A 20983-nucleotide genomic window follows, 5' to 3' on the forward strand; every position below is an offset into this window, starting at 1 on the left:
CAATTTACTACCTCCCCATGTATAGCCAGCGATTGAACCTTCCTAACTAACCTCCCATGAGGGACCTTGTCAAAGGCCTGGCTGAAATTCAGGTAGACAACATCCACCGCCTTCCCTTCATCCACTTTCCTGGTAACCTCCTCGAAAAACTCTAATAGATTGGTCAAACATGACCTACCACGCACAAAGCCATGTTGACTCTCCCTAATAAGTCCCTGTCTATCCAAATATTTGTAGATCCTATCCCTTATCACACCTTCCAATAACTTGCCCACCACCGACGTCAAACATACTGGCCTATAATTTCCCGGATTTCTTTTGGAACCTTTTTTAAACAACGGAACAACATGAGCCACCCTCCAATCATCCAGCACCTCCCCCGTGAATACTGACATTTTAAATATGTCTGCCAGGGCCCTGCAAGTTCAACACTAGCTTCCCTCAAGGTCCGTGGGAATACCCTGTCCGACCCTGGGGATTTATCCACTCTGATTTACCTCAAGTCAGCAAGCACCCCCTCCCCTTTAATCTGTAAAGGTTCCATGACCTCTCTACCTGTGTATTTCCGTAGACTCCATGCCCGTTTCCTCAGTAAATACGGATGCAAAAAAACCATTTAGTATCTCCCCCATCTCTTTTGGTTCCATACACAGTCTACCACTCTAGTCTTCAAGAGGACCAATTTTATCCCTCACTATCCTTTTGCTCCTAACATACCTATAGAAGCTCTTTGGATTTTCCTTCACTCTGTCTGCCAAAGCAACCTCATGTCTTCTTTTAGTCCAGTGGCTGGTTAATCAATATCTCCACTGTGTATAGCAGTCAACCTGTCCTGTCCAGTGGATAGTTAACCAGTATCTCCACTGTGTATAGCAGTTAACCTGTCTCGTGCAGTGGATGGTTAACCAGTATCTCCACTGTGTTTAGCAGTTTGCTACAAATTCAAATGGTAACAATTTCACTAACAAAATTTCTAGGCTTATCCAGGCTTTCTCAATTTGAAATCCACCTCCACATGAAAGCCCCAACAAATAAGAAATGTATGTCATTTACTTGTTGGCAATGAAGGTGTGAACACTTACGAATAAGAATATCACAATTAGAGTTGTGCATTTACATGTAACGTGTAACCTGTGTAGAGAAGTGAAAAACTTCTGCGATTACCTCAGGCCAATAGGTTTTCCAGTCAAACCCACCTGGAATTTTGTGTTTTATTAGGGTTGCTCTGTAAACAGGTTCCCTCTGCCCTAAGGCACTCCTTGCCCGAGGTGCCATCCCATAGAGTGATTGAGGAACTGTGGGAAGACAAATGTACAGGAAAAAAACCCAAAGCAATCATTTCACTCTTCAATGTCTTATGTGTGGCAAGTTGCAATACTGAGAAACAATTTTCAAAACCATTATTTACTACTGCATTCACACATTTTACAAATTTTTAACAACTTACAAATATCTGTTCCAAAATGGATTTGCCTCAGTAATGAAAAGATTTCTACAAAATTGTCAAAACTGTTTCAATGTTACATGTGTTGGTGCAGCAGGTAAATGACCCACCGACTTTCTGTACTTCATGTCTCCTTTGTTCTTTTGGACGTGGCGCATACTTCATTCTCCTGCCAAGATATCTTCGAGCTTGAGAGGTACGGGGTGATCTCATTCGAGGTGAAACCTTCTCATCAGAAGATCTGACTCGCAGTCGATGAGGTCCCTTTGATACACTTCTATCTAAAACAAAAGGCATTCCTCAAGTTAATTTTATTTTAATTAGTTGCTTCTAATTAACAACCCAAAATTATATTGGACTTTTGAAAAAGAAAAGCCTTACGTTGCTTTCCAAAGTCAAAAAGGAAAGATGTGTTTTAAGCAAACTTTCTAAAGGAGAAGGGATGGAGAGGCACTCAGGGATGGAATCCCAGAAAGGGTTAAGATGGCTAATGGGTACAGCAGATGGGGATGATGTACAGAAGATTAGGGTGAGGAAAACAGACTTCTTGGGAGGTTGTGGGGCTGGAGAAAATTGCAGAAAAAAGTAAGGGTGAGGTTATGAAGGGATTTCAACAAAAGATAAAATTTGTAGTTGGTGCTTGTGGAGGGTTACAGATCAAAGTAGGGGTAATGGGACTCAGTGATGGATCAAATACAAGTAGTAGAGTTTTGGATCACCTAACTTTCACAGAGGATGGGAGGCCATCTAAGAGAGTACAGAAGTTGACTCTGGAGGTAACAAAGACATAGCTGAAGGTTTCAGCAATGACTGAGTAGAGCGAGGCAAGAGGCTGAAATGCTATAAGGATAGAAGTCAATGATCTTTTTAATTGAAAGGAGTATAAGATTGGAAAATCAGCTCAGGCTTCAATACCTAGGCTCATCCTGAAATTGTAACACGGAGGAAGATGGAATCAATGGCAAGTGTTTGTGGCAGGGGCCGAAGGCAATGATTTTATCTTACCAAAGCTGGAGGAACTGTGGCCTATCCAATGCTGAATCTCAGATTTCATAATAGAGATAGTGGAAAGGTCAAGACAGGTCATGGAGAGGTAGAGCTGGGTGACAAAGTATTTGTGTCAATTGACCTCACGTCTTCACCAGCAGCAGTGTGTTAATAAGGAAGGAAACAAGTATAGATCCCCGGTGGATTCCAGAGGTAATGCTGAGGAAGAAGAAATGGTCAAAATGGACTGGTTACAATTGGTTAATCAAGAGTGGAACTAATCAAGGGCAATCTCACCAAGCTGGACAATGGAGAACAATGATGATGTTGACTGTTTCAAAGGCTGTAGAGATGATAAGGAAATAATATACCATAGTCACATTCACAGCAGATGTCATTTGTTACTTCAGTCTTAACCATTTCAGTGCTGCAACTGGGACCAAAATTTGCTGAGTGAGATTTGAACGGGGAGTTGCACGAAAGGTGAACATGGTTTAAGACTCACCAACACATTCAAGGATGGTAGTTTGCACTGACATACTGATCAATGATATCCTACAGAACAGCGGCGTGATGATGGGATTTTATTTTAAAGGGGAGAGCAGTACGTAAAGAGGGAGCACAATTTACGTCAGCTAACACAGGGACCAGGAAGGGAAGTTTGTGGTCAGCAATTTTGCAAGCATGCGTAGAAAACAGTGTGTGTGTGTATCTGACAAATGGAATGAGGCCTGCCTGAAAGGGGATTGGAATGTGCAGGTTCAGCTCTAGGTCAGGGCTAATGGTGGAGCTGAACGGATACATGTCAGGAGACTACTGAACTGCTTCTTTCTCACTAAGTCTGTGAACTCATCACACTTGTTACTGGAGGAATGTTAAGAGACAGTTGGTTGTGAGAAAAGAAACAAGGGATAATATTTACTCTCTGGCATCATCCTGTAGCAGCAAGTGCTTTTAACAGAAGAGAGGGAAGTCCAGCAGTGCTTGATATGGTCCTGTCACATTTGGCGATGTTGGCTGTGTGATACTAATATATGTGTGATACTAATATATGTGTGATACTAATATATGTGTGATACTAATATATGCAATAACCAAAATATGTTGTTGAAGTCCTTTGTTATTTGAATGGAGGCTTGAAATCTGATTTTACATGCGTTTAATGCCAAATTAAAACAGCAGAGAAAAGAATTTGACAAAAATTATTCATATAATGACATCCTAATGTAACTTCCAGATTTACTGGCCTCATCTTTGCATGATAGCAAATTACCATAAACAAAGCTGTTACATGGATTTCGTTAAATGTAAATGTGCATATGTTTTTATTTTGCATTTTATATATTTATATTATCTACGCTGGAGGGATTGGAGCTGGGGGCAGGGATTCAGGTTCCTGGATCATTGGGACCTCTTTAGGGGCAGGTGCGACCTGTACAAAAAGGACGGGTTTCACTTAAATCCCAGGGGGACCAATATCCTGGCGGGAAGGTTTGCTAAGGCTACTGGGGAGTCTTTAAACTAGAATGGTTGGGGGGTGGGAATCAAAATGAGGTGACTGGGAGAGAGGAGGTTAGCTTAAAAATAAAAGGGGCTTGTAGACAGTGTGAGAGGGAGGATACGCAGGTGACGGAGAAGGGGAGCGCTCAGACTGAAGGGTTGAGACGTGTGTATTTTAACGCAAGGAGTGTTGTGAACAAAATGGATGAGCTTAGAGCGTGGATCACTACTTGGAAAGTGTGAGGTGGTGGCTATTACAGAGACTTGGTTATCTCAGGGACAGGACTGGATACTTCAAGTGCCGGGTTTCAGATGTTTCAGGAGGGACAGGGAAGGAGGCAAAAGGGATGGGGGAGTGGCCCTGTTGATCAGGGATAGTGTCACGGCTGTAGAAAAACCTACAAAAGGTTCAGGGAGCTAGGTAATGTTAGAAATCTAGAAGAGTATACGACTAGTAGGAAGGAACTTAAGAGGGAAATTAGAAGAGCAAAAAGGGGTCATGAGAAGGCCTTTGCAGACAGGATAAAGGAAAACCCCAAGGCATTCTACAAGTATGTGAAGAGCAAGAGGATAAGATGTGAAGGAGTAGGACGGATCAAATGTGACGGTGGGGGTGGCACGGTAGCACAGTGGTTAGCACTGCTGCTTCACAGCTCCAGGGACTTGGGTTCAATTCCCGGTTTGGGTCCAATTCCCGGTTTGGGTCATTGTCTGTGTGGAGTTTGCACATTCTCCTCGTGTCTGCGTGGGTTTCCTCTGGGTGCTCCGGTTTCCTCCCACAGTCCAAAGATGTGCGGGATAGGTTGATTGGCCATGCTAAAATTGCCCCTTAGTGTCCTGAGATGCGTAGGTTAGAGGGATTAGTGGGTAAATATGTAGGGATATGGGGGTAGGGCCTGGGTGGGATTGTGGTCGGTGCAGACTCGATGGGCCAAATGGTCTCTTTCTGCACTGTAGGGTTTCTATGATTTCTATGGAAGTCTATATAGAACCGGTAGAAATAGCAGAGGTACTCAGTGAATATTTTGCTTCAGTATTCACAGTGGAAAAGGATCTTGGTAGTTGCAGTACAGACTTGCAGTGGACTGAGAAGATTGAGCATGTGGACATTAGGAAAGAGGATGTGTTGGAGCTTTTGAAAAGCATCAAGTTAGATAAATCGCCGGGACCGGATGGGATGTACCCCAGGTTATTGTGGGAGGCGAGGGAAGAGATTGCTGAGCCTCTGGCGATGATCTTTGCGTCATCAATGGAGACGGGAGAGGTTCCGGAGGATTGCGGATGTGGTTCCGTTATTCAAGAAAGGGAGAAGAGATAGCCCAGGAAATTATAGACCAGTGAGTCTAACCTCAGTGGTTGGTAAGTAGATAGAGAAGATCCTGAGAGACAGGATTTATGAACATCTGGAGAGGAATAGTATGATCAGAAATAGCCAGCATGGCTTTGTCCAAGGCAGATCATGCCTTATGAGCCTAATTGAATTTTTTGAAGATGTAACTAGACACATAGATGAGGAAAGAGCGATAGATGTAGTTTATATGGATTTCAGCAAGGCGTTTGATAAGGTACCCCATGCAAGGCTTATTGAGAAAGTGAAGGGGCATGGGATACAAGGGGACATTGTTTTGTGGATTCAGAATTGACTTGCCCACAGAAGGCAAAGAATGGTTGTAGATGGGTCTTTTTCAGCATGGAGGTCGGTCACCAATGGAGTGCCCCAGGGATCTGTTCTGGGACCCTTGCTCTTTGTGATTTTTATAAATGACCTGGATGAGGAAGTGGAAGGATGGGTTGGCAAGTCTGCTGATGACACAAAGGTTGGTGGTGTTGTGGAAAGTGTAGAGGGATGTCAGCAGTTGCAACGAGACATAGATAAGATGCAAGACTGGGCGAAGTGGCAGATGGACTTCAACCCAGATAAGTGTGCGGTGGTTCATTTTGGCAGGTCGAATAGGATGAAAGAATATAATATTAAGGGTAAGACGCTTGGCAGTGTGGAAGAACAGAGGGATCTTGGGGTCCGGGTTCATAGGACACTCAAAGCAGCGTCGCAGGTAGAGGCTGTAATTAAGAGGGCGTGTGGAATACTGGCCTTCATCAATAGAGGAATTGAGTTTAGAAATCGGGAGATAATGCTGCAGCTGTATAGGACCCTGGTCAGACCCCACCTGGAGTACTGTGCCCAGTTCTGGTCGCCTCATTACAGAAAGGATGTGGAAGCCATAGAAAGGGTGCAGAGGAGATTTTCAAGGATGTTGCCTGCTTTAGATGGCATTCTTATGAGGATAGGTTGAGAGAGCTAGATCTTTTCTCCTTGGAGAGGCGAAGGATGAGAGGTGACCTGATAGAGGTGTATAAGACATTGAGAGGTATTGATAGAGTGGATTCTCAGAGGCTTTTACCCAGGGCTGGAATGGTTGCCACAAGAGGTCACAGGTTTAGGGTGCTGGGGAGTAGGTACAGAAGAGATGTTAGGGGTAGGTTTTTCACTCAGAGGGTGATGGGTGTGTGGAATCGGCTGCCGGTAGTGATGGTGGAGGCGGATTCGATAGGGTCTTTTAAGAGACTTTTGGATAGGTTCACGGAAGTTAGTAAGATAGAGGGTTATAGGCAAGCCTAGTAGGTAGGGACATGTTCGGCGCAACTTGTGGGCCGAAGGGCCTGTTTGTGCTGTAGCTTTTCTATGTTCTACGCATATACTAATAAAAAAAGAGGAAGCAGGAAAGAAAATGTCAAATGCACTTGTATATAAATCTAGTTTATGCAAACTGTTGGCAGTGGATGAATGTATCCTACACACATAAAAGATTATCTTGATAAAGCTTTTTCTGCTGTATACAAATCTGGAAATAATCAGCATTTTATTTGATCTGTTACAAAGTCCCAATGAACTTTTGACATTTACATTTTGACAATGAAAGAATCATAAAATTCAAAGTCCAAAATTTGTATCTTTTAAATATTTGCCTATGGGTAGATCAATGTATTTTTTTTTGTATTCATTCGTGGGACACGGGCATCGCTGGCTGGCCAGAATTCATTGCCCATCCCGAGCTGCCCTGTTTACCTGTGTCCACCAAATCATACACCCTGAATGGAATAAAAAGGGACTCATGAGTCGAGTTTATTCAACTTCTTAATGCACCCGAACCAATACAATTCAGCAATCAAGCCAGACACAATGTTTATTTTAGAAACCAAAAACTATTGAATAAAAGTCGGAGTAAACTGTGATCACAATGTGCAGTGCTCTGCCCAGTTTACACTGAAGAAGGAGCGACACTCCGAAAGCTTGGTGCTACCAAGTTTACACCGACCCATGCAGGAATTGAACCTGGGTCCCTGGTGCCATGAGCCAACAGTACTAACCACTGTGCCACCGCACTACCCTGCATACACATAATTCCTATACTGTGACATCCAGAGCTGTACGCAATACTTCAGCTGAGGACTAACTAGTGTCTGGTATACATTACTTTCTTGCTCTTGTATTCTATGCCACTATTAATAAAGACAAAATGCTTCATTTAACTGTTCTCACCACCTGTCCTGCAACGATCTATAGACATATACAGCCAGGTTTCTCTGCTCCTGCACCCTTTTAAGAATTGTACCCCTCATTTTATATCGTCTCTCCATGCTCTTTCCATCAAAATGCATCATCTCACACTTCCCTGTATTGAACTACATCTGCCACCTGTCTACCCACTCCACCAACTTCTCGATGCCATGCTGACACTATAATTAAGAAAGCTCACCAATGCCTCTACTTTCTCAAAAGACTAAGGAAATTTGGCATGTCAGCTACGACTCTCACCAACTTTTATAGATGCACCATAGAAAGCACTCTGGCTGTACCACAGCTTAGTATGGTTCCTGTTCTGTCCAAGACCGCAAGAAACTACAAAAGGTTGTGAATGTGGCCCAATCCATCACGCAAACCAGCCTCCCATCCATTGACTTGGTCTATACTTCCTGCTGCCTCGGCAAAGCAGCCAGCATAATTAAGGACCCCATGCACCCCGGACATTTTCTCTTTCACCTTCTTCCGTCAAGAAAAGGATACAAAAGTCTGAGGTCACGTACCAACCGACTCAAGAACAGCTTCTTCCCTGCTGCCATTTGACTTTTTAATGGACCTACCTCGCATTAAATTGCTCTTTCTATACACCCTGGCTATGTCTGTAACACCACATCCTGCACTCTCTTGTTTCCTGCTCTATGAATGGTATGCTTTGTCTGTATAGCGCGCAAGAAACTTTTCACTGTATACTAATACGTGACAAAAATAAATCAAATCAAATATGTCCCTTTGAAGTTCTACACTGTCCTCTTCACAGTTTGCAATACTTCAAAGTTTTGTGTCACCTGCAAACCTTGAAATTGTCCCCTGCGCAACAAAATAATTAATATACATCTGGAAAGGCAAGGGTCCAAATACTGGTGAGCAGTTTAACAACAGTATTGCACAACTTTCTAGAAACAATTATTTGGGATAGAATTAGTATTCACATGGAAAAATGAGAGTTGATCACACAATACTTACAAGCTATGGTGATAATTTAGTGGTGTTTTATATTATACACACACACAGATACACATACACACACATAATTAATTGCTGGGTGTTTGTATTCCTTTGTTAAACAGTAACGATCCCCAACTGGATCATAACATTCAAAGAGTTGAAATGGTGTGCCAATTGCAAACTAATAGATTGTAAGGTGGAAGTTTTTCAATTATAATCATAAAATTACAATTTCTGCTACTTCACACAGAATAGCTGAGTATTAATAAGAAGGTAAGATGATCTTCATGAGACCTGCCCCCAAAATGTTCAATTAAATGAAATCAAATTGGAAAATGCTCAAACAACTACGCTATGAAATAAGACAACATAGAAACAGAAACATAGAAGATAGGAGCAGGAGGAGGCCATTTAGCCCTTCGAGCCTACACCGCCATTCATCACGATCATGGCTGATGTCCAACTCAATAGTCTAATCCTGATTTCTCCCCATAACCTTTGAGCCCAATTAATAGATATTCAAAATAATCCCTCTCGCAAGCAACTTCTGTTTTCATCCCAGGCTGGAATAAAATTATTTGTGAATGCACCTGTGATGGTTTCATTGAGAGTTTGTGGATCCATATCGGAAACCCCATCTAAATTCATCCATTCTCTCCCTGTAAACAAAAGAAAATTGACTCAGTACAGGAAGGGGACATGAGTTTTAAAATGTGAATTTCTAACAGTCCTTTACTTCATCGCTCACTTTGCACCCATTGTAAAATAGAAACTTAAATGTTGCTGCTTCTTTGAGGTATTACCACTTGGATCCCAATAATTATAAACATATCAGTTAGGGCTTCCTAAAATGACTTATGGAATAAAAACACCAACTTGTTTGATAGAGGCAGCCCCAGATTCAAGCTTGTAGTCACTACTTTGAGTTGTTAACTGCTCTCAACCAGAGCAATATTTGAAGTGCTATCATTGCATTTGGTACCTCTGAGCTAGGAGGGAGGGAGGGGGGGGTGAAATTGACAGCTGTCTCCATACAGTGATCTTGCTGGAAAGTGAACATGCAAGTATGTGGACATCAGGTGAAAACAAGTTTCATCTTAGCAATATTACTCACAACAGTTAAATAACCTGTAGCACAAACTAGCAAAAGTCATTGCCTTCAGAAAATTGGAATGATCGTTGGGGGGGGAATGAAAATCAATAATTGATGAGGTGGAACAAAAAGAAAATCACTTGGAATAAGTTGTAATTAATTTCACCACATCCTCATTAGAGTCGAAATGTATTTTGTACAGAGCACTCATATAATAATTCATTTTAACCAATTTAAATAGCAGCAAAACAGCAAATCTTGCATACATTAGTGTCAACATTTATAATAAAACTCACATTACTGAGCAACATAAAAGCAGCATCTTAACCTCTCCTTATGTAAATTCTTAGTTATGACAAATAATATTTATTTACAAAATTTTGTAATTCAAAGCATAAATAGAAAATGTAATATTAAAACATATGCGAGCAAGAGGAAAAGAAGAAAACAAGTGACACATGATTTCTCAACCTATTCATGTTGAAACAGAAGTTTATTTGCAACATATAAAGAAAATGTACAAGGAAAGGCATCAGAGCAGAGAGAGAGATGTCAAATAAGTGAATAATAGAAATAATTTATTCTAAACAGAATTTAAGTAAATCTGGATTGTCCTTTTCCTGCTCATCTACAAAACATTTAAATAGATATTGAATAACAAGTGGCACATGAATCTAATATTTTCAGATGCTAAAATATTGCTACATAGAAATCAAAGTTGCCAAGAGCTGTGCCTGTAATTGCGTAACAATTTTGAGATACGAGATAAATTTAGAAAATCAAACCTGCAATAAGTACACTATTTTTGTTGACTCTTTTCAGGTGTTTTCAGGAGTTTTCCAAGAAATTATCATGTCAAATACTTGAAAATGTCCAGATGGAGAAGTGTATAGGTCACAGTAGCCTCCTTCCCCTTAAAGTGATTTATATCTGATACAAAGGAGGTGTTCATGGAAAAGCTTCACATACTATAAAAGAGAACAGTGGACTCTCTCAAGTATGAGCAGGATACTGTGCTTGAAAAACTATAGCCTATAGTTATAACAATTTTGATAACTGTTTGCACTCCCCTTCCAGTATCATATAGATTACCAGTGGCTGAATTATCCCAATTCTTTCTGTTGATACCTAAAAGTGAGGTATCCCATTGTGTATTGTTGTACCTGTTAATTCTCAGATACTTTCGACCAGTTTGCTTACTCTAAGGTTTTACCCCGGTGTCCTTATTTGCAAGATGGACAAAGGACAAACACAAGTAAAGGTTCAACAAGTTTATTAATATCAACACTATTAACCCTTAAATTACCCACATAAAACAAGAGGATACCCCAGATTCAAGTATACTACCCGCAAGATGGTTTGGTTAAACTGCAGGCCCGATTCTCTGAGTCCCTCTGGTCCGTCGTCACGAAGGTGAGTCTCGATGGCAGCTTCTTCCTTCCTCCCTTCTCTGGTCAGTCTTCCGAATGGTCAAGGTCGTCTCCCCTGTTGAGTCTTCGCTGCTGTGTGTCTCAAAGTGTGTCCCTTTATCCCCCAGCCTGCTTGCCTTTCCAGAAACTTCTCTGGCTTCCGGCCAATGAGGTCCCAGGAGGGGGTTCCAAGACCCAGTGGGTTTCTTGATGTCTGCCTGACAGGACACCAGGGTCCGCCCCCAGGTGTCCCATCTCCATGCTGTTACTTACAAGTATTTGCAGGAACTTTTGGTGACGGAAAGTCTGGCCCAATCTGGGCTTCTAACAATAGGCCGGTGCATTTCAATGGGGTGCAATGATCTCCTGCTAAGTATCAGTAGAGTGTAACGACCTTTGATAGGTGGTTGATGGGTCAGGCCCAGACACATTTGTGTATTTGTATAATTGGCCTGCCTGAGGTTTGACTGTGTTTGATTTTAATCTGCCCAATTCTTTAATTTAGGATATCCAATTTTATCAGCCTTAAAACTGGGTGTGGTGAACCACTGTAATACTGTCTGTATATGGGATATGCCTGGACACGCCCCTGTTGCCTCAATTTAGGGCTCCGCCCTCCTCAGGGTATAAAGATGGCTGCTCTCCGCCCCTTTTGCCTCAGTTCGGGTTAGCCATCGGTTTGGGAGTGCTTCTGTTCTTGTTAATAAAAGCCTGTTGTTCCGCAACATCTCGTCTTTGCGTGAATCAATGGTGCATCAATTTTATTAACAAGATTTTTGAAATGGAGCAACTCCTGAAACCTGACAAATTGGATCTGGATCCGCAGGCAGTCGGCGCCTCTAATTCTTTTGATCACTGGCTGCGCTGTTTTGAGACCTTCATCGCCTCCTCCTCCGTCGTCGTAACAGACATCGACAAACTGCATGTGCTCCACGCCCGCGTCAGCGCTCACGTCTTCACGCTGATCCGAGACGCAGAGACCTACCAGGAGGCACTCGATCTCCGCAAGAGCCAGTACAACCGGCAGCCGAACGAGGTCTACGCCAGACACCTGCTGGCCACTCGCAGACAGCAGCCCAGGGAATCGACTGAGCAATTCCTGCGCGAACTGCGTGCACTCGGCAGAGCCTGCAGCTGCAAGGCCGTTTCAGCCGCCCAAAACGCCGACGACCTGATCAGAGATGCCTTTGTTGCGGGCATCAGGTCGACCTATATCCGGCAGCGTCTGCTGGAACAAGGTGGGCTGGACCTGAAGAAAACTGTGGAACTTGCCGGCTCACTGGAGGTAGTGTTCCGGAACCTCGAGGCCTACACCCCCGACCACGAGGGCGCACCGTGGACACCGCGACCGCAGCCATCGCTGTACCCGGGAGGGCCGCAAACCTACGCCACGCCCCGCTCCGAAGCCGAACTGGCCACTGTGGCAGTCCCGAGGCCCGAGGTGCTACTTCTGCAGCCTGGAGAAGCACCCACGACGACGCTGCCCGGCAAAAGATGCGATCTGCTCTGGCTGCGGTAAGAAGGGTCATTACCTGAAAGTTTTCAGGGCAAGATCGGCGCGTGCGATCTGCGGGAGGGACTGCCTTCGAAGCCATCGACCGGGTGCAATCCGCGGGTGCCGCCATTTTGGACACCAGCGGCCGCGTGCGACCCACGGAGGCCGCCATCTTGGGTAACGTCAGCCGAGTTACGGGGGCTGCCATTTTGGGAACCGTCCACCACATCGCCTAACCCAACAGTGGCCTCGGTCGCGTTGGACCAGTCCAGGCCTCACCAGCTCGCCTGGTCGATGATGGACATCAAGGTAAACGGCCACACTACTAACTGCTTATTTGACAGTGGGAGTACGGAGAGTTTCATCCACCCTAACACGGTGAGGCGCTGCGCACTGCCAGTACTGCCAATGCAGCAATCAATCTCTATGGCTTCGACGTCCCGGTCAGTGAATGTCCTCGGGGACTGTGTAGCGAATCTGACTGTACGGGGCACGGTGTACGAGAAGTGCAGACTCCTCGTGCTGCCACAGCTCTGCGCTGCCGTACTACTGGGGCTAGATTTCATGTGCCACCTTGGGAGCGTCACTATGGTATATAATGGGCCTATTCCCCCAATCTCCGTCCAAAATCCACAGCTAACAGACCAGCCACCGCGCACCACCTGTGGTCTCTCGACCCTCAAAGTCGCCCCTCCCTCGCTCTTTGAGCACCTCACCCCCGACTGCAAGCCCATTGCCACCAAAAGCAGACGGTACAGCGCTGGAGATAGAGCGTTCATCAAGTCCGAGGTGCGACGCCTCCTGGGGGAGGGGATCATTGAGGCCAGTACCAGTCCCTGGAGAGCCCAAGTGGTGGTTGTCAAGACTGAGGAGAAACTTCGCATGGTCATTGACTACAGTCAGACCATCAACCGATACACGCAGCTGGACGCGTATCCCCTTCCCCGCATATCTGACATGGTCAATCAGATTGCACGATATCGGGTGTTCTCCACCATTGATTTGAAGTCTGCATACCACAGCTCCCTATCCGCCCAGAAGACCGCCAATACCCAGAAGACCGCCAATGGGCGGCACAGTAGCACAGTGGTTAGCACTGCTGCTTCACAGCTCCAGGGTCCCGGGTTCGATTCCCGGCTCGGGTCACTGTCTGTGTGGAGTTTGCACATTCTCCTCGTGTCTGCGTGGGTTTCCTCCGGGTGCTCCGGTTTCCTCCCACAGTCCAAAGGTGTGTGGGTTAGGTTGATTGGCCAGGTTAAAAATTGCCCCTTAGAGTCCTGGGATGCGTAGGTTAGAGGGATTAGCGGGTAAAATATGTGGGGGTAGGGCCTGGGTGGGATTGTGGTCGGTGCAGACTCGATGGGCCGAATGGCCTCCTTCTGCACTGTAGGGTTTCTATGATTTCTATGATGATGAATACACTGCCTTCGAGGCGGATGGCCATCTCTACCACTTCCATCGGGTCCCCTTAGACGTCACCAACGGGGTCTCGGTTTTCCAGCATGAGGTGGACCAAATGGTGGACCAGAACAGGTTGTGGGCCACCTTCCCGTACCTGGATAACGTCACCATCTGCGGCCACGATCAGCAGGACCACGACGCCAACCTCCAAAAATTCCTCCACACTGCGGCACTCCTTAACCTGACCTACAATAAGGAGAAGTGTGTATTCCGCACGCGCCACCTCACCATCCTTGGTTATGTTGTGGAGAACGAGGTCATCGGCCCCGACCCCGACCGCATGCGTCCCCTCCTGGATCTTCCCCTCCCCACCACCCTCAAAGCACTGCGGCGATGTCTGGGCTTCTTCTCATACTACGCCCAGTGGGTCCCCAATTATGCGGACAAAGCCCGTCTGCTCATCAAATCCACATCTTTTCCTCTTGCGGCGGAGGCCCGGCTGGCCTTTGACCGCATCAAAACGGATATCGCGAAGGCCACGATGCACGCTGTAGACGAATCCATCCCGTTCCAGGTGGAGAGCGATGCATCTGATTTTGCCCTAGCCGCCACTCTTAACCAGGCGGGCAGACCCGTGGCCACCTTCTCGCGCAACCTCCAGGGCCCTGAAATTCAACACTCCTCTGTCGAAAAAGAGGCACAAGCCATCGTGGAGGCTGTGCGGCACTGGCACCACTATTTAGCTGGCAAACGGTTCACCCTGCTCACGGACCAACGGTCCGTTGCCTTTATGTTCAGTAACGCGCAGCGGGGCAAAATCAACAACGATAAGATTTTGAGGTGGAGGATCGAGCTCTCCACCTACAATTACGACACTTTATACCGGCCTGGGAAGCTCAATGAGCCCCCAGACGCCCTGACCCGGGGGACCTGTGCCAGCACGAACCTAGACCGGTTACAGACCCTCCACGATGACCTCTGCCACCCGGGGGTGACCAGGTTCTTCCATTTCATCAAGGCCCGGAACCTGCCATATTCCATTGAGGAAGTCAGGTCTGTAACCAGGCACTGCCAAGTCTGCGCGAAGTGCAAGCTGCACTTCTACCAGCCAGACAGAGCGCACCTCATCAAAGCCACCCGCCCTTTCGAACGCCTGAGCGTGGACTTCAAAGGCCCCTCCCCTCTTCTGACCGCAATGTATACTTCCTCAACATCGGTGATGAGTATTCGCAGTTCCCCTTTGCTATTCCCTGCCCGGATATGACCTCGGCCACAGTCGTCAGGGCCCTGCACAGCCTCTTCACCCTGTTTGGTTTCCCCAGCTATATTCATAGCGACCGGGGTTCCTCTTTTATGAGTGACGAGCTGCGCCAGTACCTACTCTCCAAAGGCTTAGCCTCGAGTAGGACCACCAGCTACAACCCCAGGGGGAACGGACAGGTGGAGAGGGAGAATGCGACAGTCTGGAAGGCCGTTTTATTAGCTCTCCGGTCTAAGGGTCTTCCAGTCTCCCGCTGGCAAGAGGTCCTCGCTGATGCGCTACACTCAATTAGGTCACTACTGTGCATGGCTACCAACGCCACCCCTCATGAACGAATGTTTGTTTTCCCCAGGAAGTCCTCCTCGGGGACCTCACTACCGTCGTGGCTGACGTCCCCTGGCCCTGTCCTGCTCCGGAAGCACGTGCGGACCCATAAGTCGGACCCCCTGGTCGAAATGGTCCGGCTCCTCCATGCCAACCCCCAATACGCCTATGTGGCGTATCCCAATGGGCGGGAGGACACAGTCTCCATTTGTGACCGTACTACGTCCCACAGCCCCTCACCCCCAGCTCCCAACGTTGCCCATGATGCACCAGAGTCGCAGCATGCTCATTTAGCCCCCGGGTACGGCACGCCTGAGCCCCAGGAGCAGCCTCCACACACCCGGCAGTCTGAAGGCGCTACGGACAGCTTCACCGGTTATGGACTAGCGTCTGACCCATCACCGCGGCCTCCTGAACCGGCACCATGGCTGACATTGCGGCGGTCGCAGCGGCAGATCAAGCCCCCGGAGAGACTGAACTTGTAACTTGAATCAATAACTTGTGACTGTCGTTCCACCACCTCGCCCCCGCCGAACTCTTTTTTAAACAGGGGGTGAATGTGGTGAACCACTGTAACACTGTCTGTATATGGGATATGCCTGTGCATGCCCCTGCTGCCTCAATCCAGGGCTCCACCCTCCTCGGGGTATAAAGGTGGCTGCTCTCCACCCCTTTTGCCTCAGTTCGGGTTAGCCATTGGTTTGGGAGTGCTTCTGTTCTTGTTCATAAAAGCCTGTTGTTTCGCAACACCTAGTCTTTGCGTCAATCAGTGGTGCATCACTAGGCCCTGTTTATATCACCACAGTATTTACATTCTAGGCTCATGTTTTGACCCCTTCAATCTCCACCCTTTCCACAGCCACATCAGCTCTTCATCTTTGGCAGACAACTCCTCCAAGATCCTAATGGCTTGCTGCTATCTGAACCCATTAATGTTGATGTGGAAGAATCATCTGTGGAAATAAAAGGGCAAGACTTTTATTTAATTTATGTTGGAATGGAAATTAATTTGATATGATCGGAATTGGACTTTGTCAATTTTTGAACACGTGAAAGCTGATCTTGTTCAAAAGTAGTAAGTTATGGTTTATCAATATTTACTTGTGTTTAAAGGGCTGTAGATGTGTTTTTGTCTTACACAATGTAATATTATAAGATATGAAGCAATAAAACATGGGTTTGATAAAACTCTTTTCTTACTCAGCACTGAATCATTAGGAGTCACAGGATGTGTCTGGTCCATGTTCCATAAGGTGGAATATTGCAGCTACCCATATTGAGTTGGTGCATCAGAATGTTTGTAGTTTTCTCTTTATTATTAATTGCAGTTCTTTTTTTGCCAAGTTCTAAATTTTCAGTTATTATTGGCCTTTTTAACTGTCCTCAGGCACTTGAATTACTTTGGAAATTTGTGATTTTTCTGACAATAACATTTGAACTACATTTGCACCTAAGATTTTATCTTTGCACCATATATCTTCCTTGGATAATCTGTTCTACTCTTCATTGTCCTATGAAATATTAATATGAGCCCAAATTTGAATGCAAACTGAGGTACATTGTTGAGTCACTGTTCCACTGGACTCCCATTTTATACCGTGGGTCCTTGGCTAACATATTTATACATTGGACACATTTTCAGACAATGCATACACATATATATTGAGATACACTATAATAGGACAATTCTAAGCATGAACACAGTATGAAATATTATGTTTAGTGGGTAAAGGGCATGGAAGATACTGTGCATGATTCATTAAGATCTGCGACCAATCTTACAAGGCTATTATTATAGTAAATAGGATGTTTAACTATTTTGTCAGGACAATTAGATGCAAACCAGGAAACATTGGGCGGAATTTTCCCCAAAAATGTAAGGGTCGAATTTTATGAAAAAAAAATTCGAAGTGTCCAATGAGCGAGAAAACAGGAATGTTTCAGACTTGTTTTGTGAAGCCGGTTGCTGAGCTCTAGGGGTGTTATTGCGCAGGTGCCTTGACCTCCCAGTGGACTGGGAGATCTCCTGCCACACCCCATGGATATTGGGACCGCCCCCAGCAGAGTTTCCCCCTTCCCTCCCACCTAAAAATAGAACTGATAGGGCAGAAAATAGCTATTACAAACAGCTCCTCATGGACCAGAGAGGACCAGTTAGAACTCAAGTTTCAAGGCTGCAAGAATATTCATGTTAAAATTGCAGAGTCTAAAAACTAAAACTAATAAACAAATATCGGATAAACAAACAATGGTTGAGGTTAGTAAGTTAAGGGAGTCAGTCAATAAATCCAAGATACATGGTGACAATATACAGGATAATTCCGATAAATGGAACCCAAATTCTTTGGACATAAATGTGGGGGAAGTGGTTAGTAATCAACTGAATAACGGAAGGCCAATTAATTTATAGTTTAACAAGAAGAGGTCAAGGAATCCTGATTATACTCATCGTAATGAAGTGACTAATTTAGGAAAGATGGTGGACTCCATTTTAGAATTGATAAAACAGGATGATAAAGGTTGCAATAAAGTAGAAATAAATGATAAAAGCAAGGGCTTATTTAACAAATTGATTAATTCAGAATTCAGGGAAGTTTGTATCACTAAAGATATTAAAAATAAAAATAAACATGAACTAATTAAGATTTAAGATAAAAATAGTGGGGCCTTAAAACTTAGAGCACTGAAAAAATACCTATATATGACAACACAAAAATTCAATAGGAAGGCCCTGGCTTGACAGTTGATTGTTGGGGGGTCTGCAACAATCGAAGTGCCCCTTGTTTATTTCCGAATAAGAAAAATATTTTACCAAACGGTTAACTTGTGTAAATGATTGGTCTGATATTGACAAATTTAGTGAATTCAAAGGCAAGGCTAATGACAAAGCATTGATGAGTGCGATAAAAGATTTTGAAGCACTAGACATTCTGAATCTATTTAAACAAGAGACAGCACCAGAGCTCTATAAAATTACAATTGGGGATTTAATAAAATGCTATAATAGACATCCTGGTGCGATAGCTAAAATGTATAATATGTGGCTATTGACTGGAGTGGTACCTGATTCAGTTAAAATAGCCATGATGTGGAGATGCCGGCATTGGACTGGGATGAGCACAGTAAGAAGTCTCACAACACCAGGTTGTGGTGTTGTGAGACTTCTTAACCTGGTGTTGAGAGACTTCTTATTCAGTTAAAATAGCCAGAACTATATCAATACCAAAGTCAGATGATGAGGACGCCTTGCAAAATATGAATAATTGAAGGTCACTAACAATTGGATGCATATTACTGAGGGCATTTACTAAAATTGTTAGTAATCATTTAAACAAAGTGGTTATTCTCAGTAATAGTCAAAGGGATTTCATTGCTAGAAAATCTGGATGTTATGAGAATATTGCCATTCTAAATAATTGTTACAAAGGGGCAAAAATAAATAAGAAAAATCTTGGGGTTCGATTTATTTAAAGTTTTTAGTCACAAGTAAGGCTGATATTAATACTGCAATTAAGTTACTGTGAACTTCCCCTAGTCGCCACACTCCGGCACCTGTTCAGGTAAATGCACCTAACCAGCACGTCTTTCAGACTGTGGGAGGAAACCGGAGCACCCAGAGGAAACCCACGCAGACACGGGCAGAATGTGCAAACTCCACGCAGACAGTGACCCAAGCTGGGAATCGAACTTGGGTCCCTCGCGCTGTGAGGCAGCAGTGCTAACCACTGTGCCACCTACTTAGCTAAAGCTTTTGATTCCATCAACCACACATAAATAATTCAAAATTTGAAAGGAATGGGATCACCCAAGGAAATGGTTAGATTGAGAATTTGTATTCGGGTCTCTATACTTACATTAAAGTAGGGAATGATAAAAATAACCTCTGCCCAATCGAAAGGGGCAGCATAGTGGCACAGTGATTAGCACTGCTGCCTCTCAGTGCCAGGGACCCGGGTTCAATTTCGGCCTTGGGTGTCTGTCTATATGGAGTTTGCATGTTCTCCCCATTTCTGATTGGGTTTCCTCCAGGTGCTCTGGTTTCCTCCCAAAGTCCCAAGATGTGTAGGTTAGGCAGATTGGCCATGCTAAATCGTCCCTTAGTGTTAAGGTGTGTAGGTTGTGGGATTAGTGCGGTAAATGCATTATGGGAATAGGGCAGAGGGTGGATCTGGGTAAGACATTCTATTGGAGAGTCGGTGTAGACTCGATGGGCCAAATGGCCTCCTTCTGTATTGTAGGGATTCTATGATAAATAAGGTGATCTGCTTTCCCCCCTTTTGTTAGTTATTGTTACGGATAGTTTGCTTTGTTCTTTAAATTATATTTGGTGAAGACTGTTTAATATCCTGAGGCTATAATAAGATTTTAATTATGTCCCTTGCTTTTGCTGACGGTATTGCAGTACTTAGCAACTTCCATAAAGGGATGCAAAGAAACCTTGGTATAGTAGAGAAATTTTGTACCTATACCGGATTAGAGATTAATCTGAGGAAAATGGCAGGATTCTTTATGTTATCAAAGAAAATAAATCTTCTTAATAATGCAGAGGCATGGCAAATAAAAGGGGTGCCAATTAATTATAATGAACCAGGTAATATCGACCCACAGATTGGTCCTGAAAGAAAATTCCTGGGAAACAAAGTTGCAAGGATGGATTGATAATCTAATGGCTAGCCCGCTAAAACCCTCCCAACTATTTAACATTTTAAAAACAAACTTTGTACCATGCTTTTATCATTTAATTTTAGTCAAATCATCATAAAGCATTTTAATCGTGCTTGACAATATGGTAAAAAAAATGCAGATATTTTACATTTCCCTAAAGAGATTGCCGAAGGCATTTTAAATGTTAGAAATAGGGATGGTGGGTTTAGACTGCCTGAACTACAATCGGAGGTTCCTATTGCCATTTTTAAAATACTAAAAGCTTTTATATTAAGTTCTGATCCTTTAGTCTCAGCCTCCTTTTGATTCTGTGGTGTTGATTTGGACACCAAATGAGGAGTCTTGGAGTCATTCAGGAAATAGAGGCCTATGAAGATCTGTGATTATTGCTTCCGGAGGTCCAGATGAGGATATTATTTTAAAGTGGTGCCAATTTGAGGCTTACAGGTGGCAAATTTAAAACATCAGGGAATTGGAACATATTATTTTATTGATGACCTCATATCTAATCACTGGCTACATTTTAATTGATTTAAAGAGTTGAATTTTATCAACACAGTGTTATTATGGTGCAATGCCTATTCTACTAAATACTACTTTGCCTTTGGGATGGCAGTTCCCATGAAATATGGCTAATAAATGATAGGCCATATTTTCAGCTATTGTTCATATATGAAGAATGCCCATATTTTTAGGCATAATAAAATTTGACACCTTATAAAACAGAAAGTTTTAAAATACCATTTAAAAATTTTAATGGAACCCCTTTTAAGAACCGAGGATAATCGCCTATTTAAACCTGACATCTTAATCTGTAAAGGAGATAATGTGGCCGTAGTGGATGTAACTGTCTGGTATGGAGATAATAACGTTTCA

At 44.1% G+C, this 20983-nt stretch overlaps 1 protein-coding gene across 3 annotated transcripts in view; it reads right to left on the reverse strand.

The window, feature by feature from the left end:
* The window catches only part of fndc1 (fibronectin type III domain containing 1), a 291318-nt gene that overhangs the window by 155430 nt on the left and 114905 nt on the right, over positions 1-20983 (reverse strand). For all 3 annotated transcript variants that reach the window (XR_013499658.1, XM_078229984.1, XM_078229982.1), the window contains exons 4-6: positions 9050-9118; positions 1555-1725; positions 1197-1295 (exon numbers count right to left, since the gene is read on the reverse strand). Coding sequence is in view for 2 of the 3 variants with exons in the window: in XM_078229984.1 (XP_078086110.1) it covers positions 1197-1295; positions 1555-1725; positions 9050-9118 (339 nt within the window). In the remaining variant the exon portion in view is untranslated. The remainder of the gene's footprint in view (positions 1-1196; positions 1296-1554; positions 1726-9049; positions 9119-20983) is intronic.

This window comes from Mustelus asterias, chromosome 15 (genome assembly GCF_964213995.1).
Source record: "Mustelus asterias chromosome 15, sMusAst1.hap1.1, whole genome shotgun sequence".
NCBI lineage: Eukaryota > Metazoa > Chordata > Chondrichthyes > Carcharhiniformes > Triakidae > Mustelus > Mustelus asterias.